Here is a 16,081-nt window from a genome sequence, read left to right on the forward strand (position 1 = left end):
GTACTTAGTAATTCAACCAATGTAATCAGTATAGATTCTTCTCACTATGGGGAAATCATGTTCGGTGTTCCCCAAGGCTCAATCTTAGGTCCACCATTATTCCACATATATGTAATTAACGATCTTCTGTCTAATATACAGGGTGGTCCATTGATAGTGACTGGGCCAAATATCTCACGAAATAAGCATCAAACAAAAAAAACTACAAAGAACGAAACTCGTCTAGCTTGAAGGGGGAAACCAGATGGTGCTATGGTTGGCCCTCTAGATGGCACTGCCATAGGTCAAACGGATATCAGCTGCGTTTTTTAAAATATGAATCCCCATTTTTTATTACATATTTATGTAGTACATAAAGAAATATGAATGTTTTAGTTGGACCACTTTTTTCACTTTGTGATAGATGGCGCTGTAATAGTCACAAATGTATAAATACTTGGTATCGCGTAACATTCCACCACTGCGGCCGGTATTTGCTTCGTGATACATTACCCGTGTTAAAATGGACCGTTTACCAATTGCGGAAAAGGTCGATATCGTGTTGATGTATGGCTATTGTGATCAAAATGCCCAACGGGTGTGTGCTATGTATGCTGCTCGGTATCCTGAACGACACCATCCAAGTGTCCGGAACGTTCACTGGATAGTTACGTTGTTTAAGAAAGCAGGAAGTGTTCAGCCACATGTGAAACATCAACCACAACCTGCAACAAATGATGATGCCAAGTAGGTGTTTTAGCTGCTGTTGCGGCTAATCCGCTCATCAGTAGCAGACAAATTGCACAACACTCAGGAATCTCAGAAACGTCGGTGTTGAGAATGCTACATCAACATCGTTTGCACCCTTACCACATTTCTATGCAGCAGGAATTGCATGGTGATGACTTTGAATGTCATGTACAGTTCTGCCACTGGGCACAGGAGAAATTATGGAACGATGACAGATTTTTTTGCACACGTTCTATTTAGCGACGAAGCGTCATTCACCAACAGCAGTGACATAAACAGGCATAATATGCACTATTGGGGAACGGAAGATCCACGATGGCTGCGACAAGTGGAACATCAATGACGTTGGCGGGTTAATGTATGGAGCAGCATTATGGGAGGAAGGATAATTGGCCCTCATTTTATCGATGGCAGTCTAAATGGTGCGATGTATGCTGATTTCCTACATAATGTTCTACTGATGTTACTTCAAGATGTTTCACTGCATGACAGAATGGCGATGTACTTCCAACATGATGGATGTCCGGCACATGGCTCGCGTGCGGTTGAAGCGGTATTGAATAGCATATTTCATGACAGGTGGATTGGTCGTCGAAGCACCATATCATGGCCCACACGTTCATCAGATCTGACGTCCCCGGATTTCTTTCTGTGGGGAAAGTTGAAGGATATTTTCTATTGTGGTCCACCGACAATGCCTGTGCAAACATTACGGAAGGTGAACTACTCGCTGTTGAGAGGAATGTCGTTACATGTATTGCCAAATGCATTGAGGTTGACAGACATCATTTTTTAGCATTTATTGCATTAATGTGGTATTTACAGGTAATCACGCTGTAACAGCATGCGTTCTCAGAAATGATAAGTTCACAAAGGTTCATGTATCACATTGGAACAACCAAAATAAAATGTTCAAACGTACCTACGTTCTGTATTTTAATTTAAAAAACCTACTTGTTACCAACTGTTCGTCTAGAATTGTGAGCCATATGTTTGTGACTATTACAGTGCCATATATCACAAAGCGAAAAAAGTGGTCCAACTAAAACATTCGTATTTCTTTACATACCACACAAATATGTAATAAAAAATGGGGGTTCCTATTTAAAAAAATGCAGTTGATATCCATTTGACCTATGGCATTGCCATGTAGCAGGTCAACCATAGCACCATCTGGTTTCCCCCTTCAAGCTAGCCAAGTTTCGTTCTTTGTAGTTTTCTCGTTTGACGCTTATTTCGTGAGACATTTGGCCCACTCACGATCAGTGGACCACCCTGTATAGTAAAAGAAGAAGAATTAGTTCTTTCAGTGAATGACACTAATACTATAATCAATCCAAGTAGACACATAGTAACATAAAAATGGTAAACAATGTCCTTGAAACTATCATTTACTGATTTTCTGCAAATGCTCCCTCTCAATTTCAAAGACACGACATATTCATTTCTTCACATGTAGGAGTGCTACATGAATGATAAGTGTAACACATGGTGAGGAAATAATAAATAGGATGAACACTTCAAAATCCTTATATCTCCATATTTATGAGAATTTAAACTGAAAAATATACATTTTGGAACTCGTAAAACAGCTTAGCTCAACAATATTTGCACTTCTTATCAGAGAGACAGATCAGTAAGTTGACATATTTTGTGTACTTTCGTTCAGTAATATCTTATGGAGTAATGTTTTGGAGTAACTCATCTTTAAGAAAGAAAATCTCCTGTGCTCAAAAATGTGCTGGAAGAATAATATATGGTGCTCACCCACATGTTCACAATCTTGTAGACATCTGTTTGGGGAGTTAGGCATTTTGACTACTGCTTCACAGCATATTTATTCGCTCAGGATATTTGTTTTAAATAATCCATTCCAGTTCCAGAGGAACAATGATGTACATAATTACAATAGAAAAGGAAAAAAAGACATTCGTTATTCCTCATTAAGGTTGTCTTTAGCACAAAGAGGTGTGAAAAATGCTGCAACTAAAATCTTGGGTATAACACCATAGGGTTTATTTCCACTTATTGTCAGGTGTGTTTTTATCATTAACCTTGTTTAACAATGACCAGTTCTGTATAATCTTATTCAGACAGCTATCAATTGTTGGTTATCATTGATTCATCCAAGCAAGCAACCATGCTTATTGATACCAGAAACTAGTACAATAACTCGGCAAGTTCTAGAACAAGTTCATAACTAGAATTTCCCAACATTGTACTGTTCATTCCGCTCCATCGTGATGTCAATTTCACACATTACTGATTGTGTGTCCATGGAAGTTACATATAAGTGTCCAATTACCTAATATCAAACTTTATGAGCATAATACCATGTGGTTATGATTAAAGTGCACTTACTCACGGAGGTCCAATGTGGGCTGTAATTATAGTAATTATAATATGGCAGTGGACCTTGATAGGTATACTAATGTGTGGATGTGGGAACAATTTATGCGGGAAAAAAATTATTTCCAATTTTGTCTATGAGGTGCAAATCTGACACTGTACAGCATCTCGTCAATGCCTCCTGTGCTCATATTGAACAAATTGTGAATTGGTGATTAATAATAAAATCAACAATATGCATTTCTCACTTGTTTGACATCTGAAAACGACTTGTCATTTTAGAATACAGAGGTGCCCACAGCATACTCACCATGGAGACATTGAATAAAAAGCAACAATTTGCCACTGAGATTGTTAAAAAAATATCCTGGTTCAAATTCCAGATAACCTGATGAGTGGGTCCAAATAATGGTATGGAAAAAACATTCAAAATGTCACGGAACCACTCCTGTTCTGAACTACACTCTCCACACACTGTGGTTTAAATGCATCATTGAGCTGTTGGTGCACAGGGCAATTTGTGTAATTTAAAAATAGGCAAAATTGCAAGTTGTCATACCATTCTACACATCTTCAGTTAGCTACTGTCCAGTTTGTGTTGTTTGGTGTAGTGTGTTCACATTTTGCGGTGTGCACTACGGCTGTAGCGGTTATAAGCTAAGTACTGACAAACTTATTTGTGCTCTGTAATACAGTTATTAAATTTAATAGAGTTCAGTGGTGTTGCATGTCGTTTGTGGTGAAATAACGACTTAATAAACTTTTGTAATTGTTCACTCGCTGTGTTTTTTAGAGTTTTCAGTGCATTGAAGTCGTTCAGTAAATTTTTATGCTTTAGTTTTCAGCTGACGTTTATTATTGCTTCTGGTGAAATATTTCAGTAATATTTTCATTCAGTGTTTTAACTTTGCTTAGTGTTAAAGTGACCGTTTGAATTTTTTTGGTGTTACCTAATAATTTTGTGAAGTTTTGTTGGTATTGGTATTGGCTGTGTTGTAGTAGTATTAATACAAGTAGTTGCTTTCTTAGTAGACAGAGGATTTAGATACCATTATTGTTAATTCTTAAATAGTTCTACTGGTGTAACTGACCTTTGGTAACATAGACGTATAGTTTTTTTTTTTCAGTAATGGTAAAATTTTACCATGAGTGAGAAGTGTGGGCTCTGTCGTAGGTTTGTGAGTAGTGGATTATGGTGTGGGATTTGTTCAAAGTATTTTCATTGGGGGGAATGCAGTGGGGAAGCCAGTGGTCATTTTAGTGAGATCCTCTCCTGGGAATGCAGAATCTGTAGTAGAAACAAGTTGATAGAGGAGCAGGAGCGTAAGATCTGTGCCGTTCAGGTGCAGTTACAATGCCCAAAGGAGGAACTAGATAGGTTTATGAGGGTGAAGGGTGGTGGGGAATGGGAACTGGTAGTTGGCAAGAAGGCAACTAGGAAGAGGAGGTATTCAGACAGTTATACTTCACATACATGCAATAGATATGACCAACTGTCAGAGTTGAGTGGAGAGGAGTGTCGTGTAGCTGTAGATGTAGGGAACTTGCAGCAGTCCTCAGCAATTAGGAGGCCTAGGTTAGTTGTGAAGTCTAGCAGAAGGAAGGTTCTGCTGCTAGGTAGTTCCCACAGTAGAGGTGTGGGCCAGCAGTTGCAGGAAGTGTTGGGGAGTGAGTACCAGGTCACCAGCATTGTGAAGCCTAGTGCAGGGATGGCTCAGGTGACTGAAATTACAGGGGAGTTACGTAAGAATTTTACGGAGGAGGATCAGGTAGTGATAGTGGGTGGGGCAGGGAACAGTCTCGATAGGTAAGGGGAATATGATGTCGATGGTGACTTGGTTAAGATAGCTACTCAAACTGGTGGCACTAATGTGCATTTTGTGCAACTGTTTCAGCGTCATGATCGGCCTCACCTTAATGCGGCTGTTAGGCGCGTTAATGTGGGGCTGGGGAGGACACTGATGGCAGAGGGCATGGATCACATCTCAGTGATGCCAGTTGGGTCTATCAGTAGATCGGGTTTCGCTAGGCATGGCCTGCACCTCAATAGGTATGGGAAGGAGAGGCTGGCTAAGCTTATAGATGACAGTGTGGCGGGTGGTGGTGGTGGTGGTGGTGGTGGTGGTGGTGGTGGTGGTGGTGGTGTCACTCATGGAAAAATTCCTGTAGTAGTTGGTGTTAGAGCTGCACCTTTTATAGACTGAAATCAGCTGATAGACATACCTGCTTAAAGGAAGTCCCTCTGACTAAGGGCTCACCTTCAAAGAATGTAATGTTTCCAAGTAGAGAAGGAATTAGCGTATTTCATCAAAATATAAGAGGTATTAGAGAGAAAGTCAGTGAACTGCTAATAGATGTTGACTCTGAAATTATTGGTATATCAGAGCACCACTTAAATAATTTGATAATTCAGAGGCTTTCTTTACCAGGCTGCAGATTAGCTGGCTGTTTCTCAAGGAGTTCCTTGCGGGGTGGGGGAGTGGCTCTGTACGTAAAAAAACAGTATTCCATTTGAGTCCATAGACACGACACTGCACTGAACAGATATTTGAAAGTTGTGCAGCGTTAGTTGAATTTGGTGAAACTAAACTTTTAATTGTTGTTGTTTATAGGTCCCCTTACTCCAACATCAGAGTATTTCTGCTCAAGCTAGAGAGGGTTCTTGATTCACTTTGTAGGAAGTACCAGAAAGTAGTTATATGTGGTGAGTTCAATATTAATTTTGTATATGATTGTGCAAGAAAAAGGATGTTGGTAGATCTCCTAAATTCATGTGATCTGATGCAAACTGTTTTTTTCCAACTAGGGTGCAGGGGAACAGTAGCACAGTCATAGACAATATTTTTATTCATTCTTCATTACTAGATGGGCATTCTGTTAGCAAAAGTGTGACTTGCCTTTCAGACCATGATGCCCCACTTTTAACACTAAATGGGTTTTGTACTCAAACTAATGTCATATTTAATTACAAACTATGTAGGAAAGATAATCCAGCAGCAATAGAGAATTTTTTAAAACTTTTTGAGGAACAAGAGTGGCAGGATGTTTATAGTGCTGATAATATAGATGATAAATACAATGCTTTCCATAACACATGCTCTTTGAGAGTTGGTTTCCATTAGAACATTCTAAATGGGGTACTAGCAGTAATGGGCAGCCCGGGTGGCTGACTAGTGGGATAAGGATATCATGTAGACAAAGCAGGAATTATATCAAAATGTTAGAAGTAGTTACAATCAAGCTACAGTAGCCCATTACAAACAGTATTTTAAGGTGCTTAAAAATGTCATTAGGAAAGCAAAGAGTATGTGGTACTCAAATAGAATAGCTAATTCACAGGATAAAATTAAAACCATATGGTCAGTTGTGAAGGAAGTGTCTGGTCAGCAGCACAAGGTCGACAATATAAAGTCAGTTTGCAGTAAAAATATTTCTGTTACTGATAAATCAGATATATGTACAGTATTTGACAATCATTTTCTGAGCATTGCTGGTGAATTAAATAAAAAATTAGTTTCTACAGGAAATCATCTAACTTTCTTGGCAAATTCCTTCGTGAGATTGATGTCGGAAACACTCCTGTGTGATACAGACAAGAGGGAGATTGAGTCAATAATTAAATGACTGAAGACTGAGGACTCTCATGATTATGATGGAGTGTCTAGCAGAATATTAAAGTACTGTGCTGCACATGTTATCCCTGTATTTAGCCATATTTGTAATTTTTCCTTTAGGAATGGTCAGTTTCCTGAGCGGTTAAAGTACTCAGTAGTAAAGCCACTTTATAAAAATGGATAATGTAGATAATTTTAGACCTATTTCTATGCCATCAGTGTTTGCAAAAGTTATTGAAAAGGCTGTGTATGTAAGGATAATTGATCATTTTATATCATACAATTTGCTATCAGATGTACAGTTCGGCTTTAGAAGTCGTTTAACAACTGAAAATGCTATATTCTCTTTTCACTGTGAGGTACTGGATGGGCTAAACAAAAAGTTTCGAACACTTGGCGTATTTTTTTATTTAACTAAGGCATTTGATTGTGTTGATCACAAAATACTGCTCCAGAAGTTGGACCATTACGGAATATGGGGAGTAGCTCACAGTTGGTTCACCTCTTACTTTAGCAACAGGCAGCAAAAGGTCATTATTCACAATGTTGATAATGGCTGTGATGTGGGATCTGAGAGGGGTACTGTCAAGTGGGGGGTGCCCCAGGGATCAGTGTTGGGGCTGCTCCTGTTCCTTATTTATATAAATGAGATACCCTCTATTATTACAGGTAAATCTAAAATATTTTTGTTTGCTGATAACACTAGCTTGGTAGTAAAGGATGTTGTGTGCAACATTGACTTGGCTTCAAATAGTGTAGTACATGACCTCAGTTCATGGCTTGTAGAAAATAAACTAACGTTAAATCACAGTAAGACTCAGTTTTTACAGTTTATAACACACAATTCAACAAAACCTGACGTTTTAATTTCACAGAATGGGCATATGATTAGTGAAACTGAACAGTTCAAATTTCTAGGTGGTCAGATAGATAGTAAGCTTTCATGGAAAGCCCAAGTTCAGGATCTTGTTCAAAGACTTAATACTGCTGTTTTTACTATTCGAACGGTATAAAAAGTGAGTGGTACTTCAACACGAAAATTACTCTACTTTGCTTATTTTCATTCTCTTATGTCGTATGGTATTATATTTTGGGGTAACTCTTCCCATTCTACAAGGATAGTTTTGGCTCAGAAACGGGCGGTTTGGGCAATAAGTGGTGTGAGTTCGCAAACCTCTTGTCGACCTCTGTTCATGAGTGTGGGTATTTTGACATTGGCCTCTCAATATGTATATTCCTTATTGTCGTTTCTTGTTACCAATATTAGTTCATTCCCAAGAATAAGCAGCTTTCACTCGGTTAATACTCGGCAGAAATCAAACCTGCATTCGGATTGGACTTCCTTAACTCTTGTGCAAAAAGGTGTGCAGTATACTGCTGCATTCATTTTCAGTAAAAAGCCACTCGAATTCAAAAATCTTAGCAGTAATCCATGCACTTTCAAATTGAAACTGAAGAGTTTCCTCATGGGTCACTCCTTCTATTCTGTGGAGGAGTTCCTTGAAAAATTAAGCTGATTCTTATTGTATTGCTGATAGTGTTTACTTAAACTTATGGACTGACTTTTTTCAGGTTCATGAACATTTATTTTTATCTGTTATTACTTTTATGTTATAATTTCATGTACTGACACGTTCCATGACCTTGGTGATTTGCTCCTCAATTTGGTCCTACGGAACTTGACGTGTAAATAAAATAAATAAGATGTTCAGCTTTGCGCACTGCTGTGAGCAATGGCCTCTGGCCTCTTGCAAGGTACCTGACTGTAAATTGCATGCAGTTCCTTTCATAGTATTGAAAACACTTCGAGATGGACTTTAATTCCCATATAACAGCAATTCCGGTTGGTATTTAAACTGACTGTTATTGACAAGGCATGTCTGGTCCCTGTTGATTAGGATGTTTTTGCGACCACTGTTCTCATGCTCTATGGTTTTGGATGGTGCGCCATTTCTTGTCAAGATGCTGGACAGTCTGCAATGATACACCAATGAATCGAGCAAGTGTGCATCCAAACACGATAGCTCCCTACTGTCATTATGTCAAATCTCCATGTTGACTCATTTTCTTGTGCAAATTTCATGCAACTGACTGACATATACACCTCACTTCACTACTATGATATGCATCAGTGATGGGAGGTCAGAATACCATCTGGTACCAATTATACACTGTCTACAGTGCTCCAAAGCAATAGGTTTGCTTTTTTATAGGGTGACTAATACTTTGTCTGGTGTGCTCACATAACAGTGGATGACGTAGCTGTAGTGACAAGCAATCCATTGCACAGTATGCTGAACTTTTTGCTAAGACCTTCACAGACAAACATGACCATCCAAACCTAGTCCGCACACACAACTCCTGTGCCAAATCCAACATTTTCCTTGTTCTCTAACTGTCCTTATGAACCAGTTGCAGAGGAGTTCACCTGTTATTACCTAATATCAACTGGATTGGAACAACTTAGCCACATGCTTTGGCAGGTTTTCAGCTACCTGTTATCTTGCACAGAAATGAGAACGACCTACTGACTGTCCTCCCAACCTCTCCTAAAGTTGTAATCCACCACCCAGCCTATCTATAAAATAAATGGATCCATCCTTAAGCCACACCTACTCTCAACCCCTTGTCAGATGGGTCATAACTTCATCATAGACCCAGGAGCAAGACCTCTGCACCCTATTCCATTACTGTCACAACCATATCTTATCCTTGCTAATTGGAGGCATGTTGCTTCAGGAGGGTGTGTGCACAACTGTATAGTATTGTGAAAAATTTGGTGAAATTGCCTTGAGTTTAGTTCTGTCATTCAGGTATAACAGTAGACACATAGGCTGTCTTATCAATGAGAGTATTTGTTCCTCAAAGTTTGACTTTCTTGTACAAAGCTATTTGCGCCTTTTGTCTCAATTTTGGGTAACTAGTTAGGTTTGGGAGTGAAATGTATGGTGAGAATTGGCAAGTTAGCCTGAAATCAGTAAATATGGCAACAATACATTGTATTTTCATGCAACTGAGAAAGAAAAAATAAAACTTTATCAAATATACTATCCTATCAGAGGCAATCTCATGAGTGAAAACAATCACGTCATATGCTAGCTCTAGTGCACCATTTGTATAGCTTAGCTCAGCTTATTATGTGGACGAGACCACCGAGCAGCTGTTCACTCAAATGAATAACTACAGCTAAACTATCAGCAAGAACAGAGTTAACTATCTAGTAGCAGAACAAGCTGCTGAGCACAACACACTGACTTCAATGGCTTCTTCACAACCAATGTCATCTGCCCCCCTCTCCCCTGCAATACCAGTTTCAATGAATTACGCAGTTAGGAATTGCCTGTACAATATATCTTTAAATTTTGCAACACTCCAAGCCTCTCGAGCTACTAGCCCCTGTTTCATAATTACCTGTACCCCTCGTCTCCATACTGACCACTCCCCTTATTCTTCACTCACACTCTCCTTTCCTGTAGTCTCCCTCTTTGCCTGTTCTGTCTCCCTCTCCAGATTCACTCCTCCACATTTTTGTGGACCACTTGCAACTCCCACTGCCTGTAGCCGTGAGCTTACCCAGAGAGCCCTGTTCTTTTAACTTGCTGCCCTCCCTCCCAGCCATCATCTGCTTTTCCCTGCAAATCTTCTTCCACCTCCTTTCTGCCCTCACCCACTACATCCGATACAAACCCTAACCCCAACTGAGCCCAAGTGCTGGGACACTGTAATCGGCAAGGCAGTGTAGCTGTGCAGAGTGTGTGTGTGTGTGTGTGTGTGTGTTTGTGTGTGTGTGTGTGTGTGTGTGTGTGTGTGTGTGTGTGTTTCTAAAGGAGAACATTGTCCAGCATTTTCAGTCTTCCATATGTGGATTGACCACTCAGTGCTTCAACTATATGGTGAGTTGTCATATTTACTCCATGCCTTAATGTTTAAACCAAGATGTTCCATCAGAATATTTATGTTATTAGTTTGCAACTTACTTTCTGACATGTGTAATTGTAGACTTACTGGAAAATCTGCCCTCTGTTTTAGCTGCCAACTACTTGAGTGCACTGTGTGTGTCAAAGTAATGTGTATTTCCAAGTGACAAGATTATTAAGCTGTTTATAACAAGGCTTTAATATGTTATAGTATGATAACCTCATAAAGTTTTTTTTTAGTACTTCCTTCAAAGTTGAATGTGTAGATTACATTAATGCAGAAACTAACTTGTGTTTATCTTTCTAAAGCAATATTTGGATATCGTGTACAGAAATGATAGTTGGAGCTAATTGTAAGTGTTAATAACAGTGGTTTAGTGCAATTAATATGTAACTCTTGTTATTTTTAGTATTTTCAAAACAATCCCACTTGTGGAAAGCTGTATTTGTAATTGTGTTAATGTATATTTTAGGAATGCCGCAGCTTGGAAAAGAGATCGGAAGGGGGCAGTACGGAGTGGTGTTCTCGTGTGATTCTTGGGGCGGCACAGGACCGTGTGCAGTGAAATCTGTTGTGCCTCCCGATGACAAGCATTGGAATGACCTGGCAATGGAGTTTTATTACACGAGGTAAGATTACTTTGCTCATTAAAAATATTAATCGATGCCTTGTGTATGTTATCTACCCTGAGTTTGAAATAGAAAATCACTTTTGAATAAGTTGCAGGGTAATTTATTAAATAATTTGTGTCAGAATTATATAAAATTAATAAGCAATTTGGGACTAGAACAACAGTGCAGTTGTAGAAATAAATTATTTATAAACATTTACAGAACAAAAAATAATAATATAGAAAGAGAGAAAAAAGAAAGTGCATTTACAGATGGCAGCAAATCGACAGTTCTGTTATGTGTCTGTCAATATGCTGTAGCCTTGGACATAGTTGTTTTTGTTTGATTTTAAAGTTTAGCCAGAAGGTATCTCAATATTGATAACCACAAGAGAACAGTGTTTTTGTTAATGGAAGCAAAGATATTTTGGAAATCTCATTCATTATTTTAGCCATTAGGTCCACTGCACTGCAGCCATCAGTGATTCCATGAAATGAATACACATTAATAAAACTCTAGAGAGGTTCATCATTAATGAGATTTTTATGCATGTTTTCAACTTATCAACTTATTGTTACCATTAAACTGTTTCCCCTATACTACATGAGCATTCAGCCTGTCAACAGGTAGAAATTAGTGCCACTAAGTCATGAATTTGTGAGGTTGCTACACAACTTTCAGTTTGAGCCGGTCTTTTTAACTGCCATATGCTCTGACATTATTTTGGTGCAGCTTTAATGACCCTTGCATGTAACTCTTGAGTTCTTTATTCATAAGATAGGCTGCAGCATAGCTGGGTGCAAACAACAAAGTTCATTGGTAATGATTGTTGAATTTTCAAGGAATGTATGACATTTAAGCATTGATGCTCACTCTGTTTTATTCATAGATGACACCTTGGTTTTAACTGAAAATGACAGTTTAGAACAAATTCATGATACCGTGGAAAATGTAATGGGAAACAAAGAATTATGGCTTCAGCAAAATGGATTAAAACTCAGTGTCACAAAAACACAATTAGTGCAGTTCAGTGCTAAAACAGCATCAGAATCTACCATAAAAATAGTGTACGGTGATCAGGGAATGACTGAAGAAAGTTACATAAAATTTCTAGCTCTAAATCTTAACAAAAATTTAAATTGGATGGCTCATGTAGACTTCGCAGCAAACTAACTAAATAGCCTACCTTATACGTTGACTGTCTTTTCTGGTTCCACCCTTATGGACACCAGGAAGATAGTCTACCACAGCTACTTTGAAACTATAATTCAATATGGAATAATTTTCTAGAGACACTCTACAAACAGTCCGAGATTATTTACACTTCAAAACAGAATCATAACAAACATTTTTTTAGTCCAAAAAAGAACATCATGTCACCCATTATTTAAAAAATTAAAAATACTAACCATTCCTTGTCTGTACATCTATGAAATTTTTATTTTCAAATATAAAAATCGAAACTCACTGGACAATTTTCATTTCAACCACAATTACTGTACTCATGACAGACACAATTTCAAAGTTCCCTCTCATAATTTAAAACTTTATGCTCAACACCATTGTACACAGAATTAAAAATTTATGATAAATTAAATATCACAAATCTGTTAAATGTGGAGTCTGACCCACTAAAAAGATTGTTACTTAATACACTAGTGGAAAAATGTTGTTATTCAATTGAAGGCATTTTGGCAATTTGAAAAGAAAAGAAACAATAAAAAGTATGTATTGTATAATAAATTGTTAATATATTGTATAAATTCTATTGCAAAATGACCCTCAGTTCTTGTTCTTGTTAAATTGTTCATGTCTCAAAATTCGGAAATGCCTGCTTAAATATGTTAATTATTATAACCCTATTTTTTTAAAAGTAATTTGCCATTTCTCCAGTACAAAAAAATCTTTGATTTGTACCTGTACATTATGAGACAAATAAACTGCATTCTACATTCATTCCATCATCATCACAGAAGAATGCCACCATCATATCACTATGCAACATATTGTATCTTTGATACAGATATCTTTCAGTGTTTTTGATTCACGCAATGCATTCCATTAGGGCCCAAATCAAACAACCGGGTTTCATCACACATGATGATTCCATGGAAGCATTTAGGAAAATTCCTAAGAAACTATTGAGAAGATCATTACACATGTAATTCGCTAACTCTCCCTTGTTGAGAGCCATGAAACCCAATAAGAACAGTGTTGTGTGTATCTTAATTGCAGAATTAGTGTTGACACAGATACTTGGCCCATACCTGTGTGCTCAGTCAATTTTCTCATTATGCTGCCTCTATCATTTCAGACAAATTCATCAGTAACTGATTCATTTTAACCAGCTGTAATGGTTTGTGGTCTACCTCAAAGTGCTGAGACCAGGAGTGAAGGAAGAGCGAGCTTGTGGAGATTTAAAAGTGCTGCCTCTCACATAGATGTAAGAGGTGTGTGGTCCACCAGGTGTGGTCGATGAAGGTGCAGTTGATACCGCAGGAGTTATCCCAAAATATTACCTTGTTGAATCTGCTATTACCTCGCTGAATCTTCTGAACACCTTGAAACACATTACCTCAGTTCACTGCGAAATCCTCATAATAGTAATGGAACTCAATAACTGATGTTGGTGTAATAGGTTGTTACAGTGAGGCGCAAGGGTGGCTTAACTGAAATAAAATGAAGCAAAAATTATATATAGGTTATGTTGTAACTGACCAACATTCCGGCCTATAAACTTCCATTTCCCTGGAGTGTACCATTGCCAAGACACATGGACTGTACATTACTTTCGGATCGACACTTGTAAATTTGGCAGAATCTACCTTCTTTTTATCTCTCCGCCCCCGGTAGCCGAGTGGTCAGCGTGACAGACTGTCAATCCTAAGGGCCCGGGTTCGATTCTCAGCTGGGTCAGAGATTTTCTCCACTCAGGGACTGGGTGTTGTGTTGTCCTAGTAATCATTTTATCCCCATCGACGTGCAAGCCGCCGAAGTGGTGTCAAATCGAAAGACTTGCACCAGGCGAGCGGTCTACCCGACGGGAGGCCATCGTCACACGCCATCATTATTATTCTTATCTCTATTTCAAAAGTTATTCTTTTCATACTGTTTTTATTTCATCATGGATTTTCCATTGATTGATTTAGACTTTATTATATGCTAGTAGTACATATTCAAGTTAAACAACATTTTATTTTAGTAACATTGCAAGTAATAGAAGTAATAACTCATTTTTCTCATCCCATAATTGGTCCTCTGGAATGGAGTATTAGCATATTCTTGCACATTTTATATTAATTTTGTTCTTCTATATACACAAAAGATCCTCTGAATAACAATAACAAAAGTGTACAGCCTATTAAAGCATAAACCACTTCAGAATTTCAAGGGGTCATAGGGTTATATATAGTTAATTAATTGTTCCATGGATTAAATTCATGATAAACATTATGATGTGGAATGTGTCAATAGAACAAGCATAGAACACTTGTATGTGACTAAATAATAATAATAATAATAATAATGATAATAATAATAATAATAATAATAATAATGATAAAGTTATTATATGGATGCATACTGGCAATTTACAGTTTTTTTTCTTTGAAAGTGACTGAATTATCTATATTCAAGAAGTCCTCTGTGGTACTGAAGGAATTCTTAAGGAGAAACTCTTTAATTACCACTTGAAAACACTTCTGCTACCTGTTGTACATTTTATTTTCACAGATAGATTGTTGGAGAGTTTTGTAGCTGCATATGTCACCCCTTTCTGTGCCAAAGTTAGATTCATTAAAGGATAATGCAGATCATTTTTCCTTTTAGTGTTGTGCATGTGAATATCTCTGTTGAAACTTCCTGGCAGATTAAAACTGTGTGCCGGACCGAGACTCAAACTCGGGACTTTTGCCTTTCGCGGGCAAGTTCTCTACCAACTGAGCTACCCAAACATGACTCACGCCCCATCCTCACAGCTTTACTTCTGCCAGTACCTCGGCTCCTACCTTCCAAACTTTACAGAAGCTCTCCTGTGAACCTTGCAGAACTAACACTGCTGAAAGAAAGGATATTGCAGAGACATGACTTAGCCACAGCCAAGGGGATGTTTCCAGAAAGAGATTTTCACTCTGCAGCAGAGTGTGCGCTGATATGAAACTTCCTGGCAGATTAAAACTGTGTGTCGGTCCGAGACTCGAACTCGGGACCGTTGCCTTTCACGGGCAAGTGCTCTACCAACTGAGCTATCAGAGTACGACTCACGCCCCGTCCTCACAGCTTTACTTCTGCCAGTAACTCGCCTCCTACCTTCCAATCCTGTTTTAAACATGCCAGGAAGTTTCATATCAGTGCAAATTCCGCTGCAGAGTGAAAATCTCATTCTGAATAACTCTGTTATTCTCAAACTTAGATGTGTTATTGTCTTTTGTGCAGTTAATACTCTTTTGCCTAAGCAAGGAGTTGATGTGTCAGTAGCAGACATGGCTAATAAAGACAATGAGACATTTACAAAAAGAAAACACATTAATAAGTTTATTTACACTAGATAAGTCACTGATAAGTTGGCAATGTTAGTAGATCCACATGATGACAAGATATTGTCCTCCTGCAGTTTTCTGCACTAATGTTGAGAAGTGTGTAGATGCACTGAATTTGGGATTAAGCTCTGAATTGCAGCTACTTAAACAGATGGCCCTTAAATTTGCAAGCAGTGAGGTCATGTCAATGTAGTGTCCTGCACTGGCATGTATGTGTGATGTTCCTCATTGGAGACCAGGAGTGAAGGAAGAGCGAGCTTGTGGAGATTTAAAAGTGCTGCCTCTCACATAGATGTAAGAGGTGTGTGGTCCACCAGGTGTG

The 16,081-nt window shown here is 38.3% G+C and overlaps 1 protein-coding gene across 1 annotated transcript in view; it reads left to right on the forward strand.

Annotated features, from left to right (window-relative positions):
* LOC126184989 (dual serine/threonine and tyrosine protein kinase-like) overlaps positions 1-16,081 on the forward strand; it is a 295,254-nt gene that overhangs the window by 229,104 nt on the left and 50,069 nt on the right. Inside the window, exon 11 of the mRNA XM_049927698.1 lies at positions 11,083-11,239. Within this exon, the coding sequence (XP_049783655.1) occupies positions 11,083-11,239 (157 nt within the window). The remainder of the gene's footprint in view (positions 1-11,082; positions 11,240-16,081) is intronic.

The sequence above is a fragment of the Schistocerca cancellata genome, chromosome 4, assembly GCF_023864275.1.
Source record: "Schistocerca cancellata isolate TAMUIC-IGC-003103 chromosome 4, iqSchCanc2.1, whole genome shotgun sequence".
In the NCBI taxonomy this organism is placed as follows: Eukaryota; Metazoa; Arthropoda; class Insecta; order Orthoptera; family Acrididae; genus Schistocerca; species Schistocerca cancellata.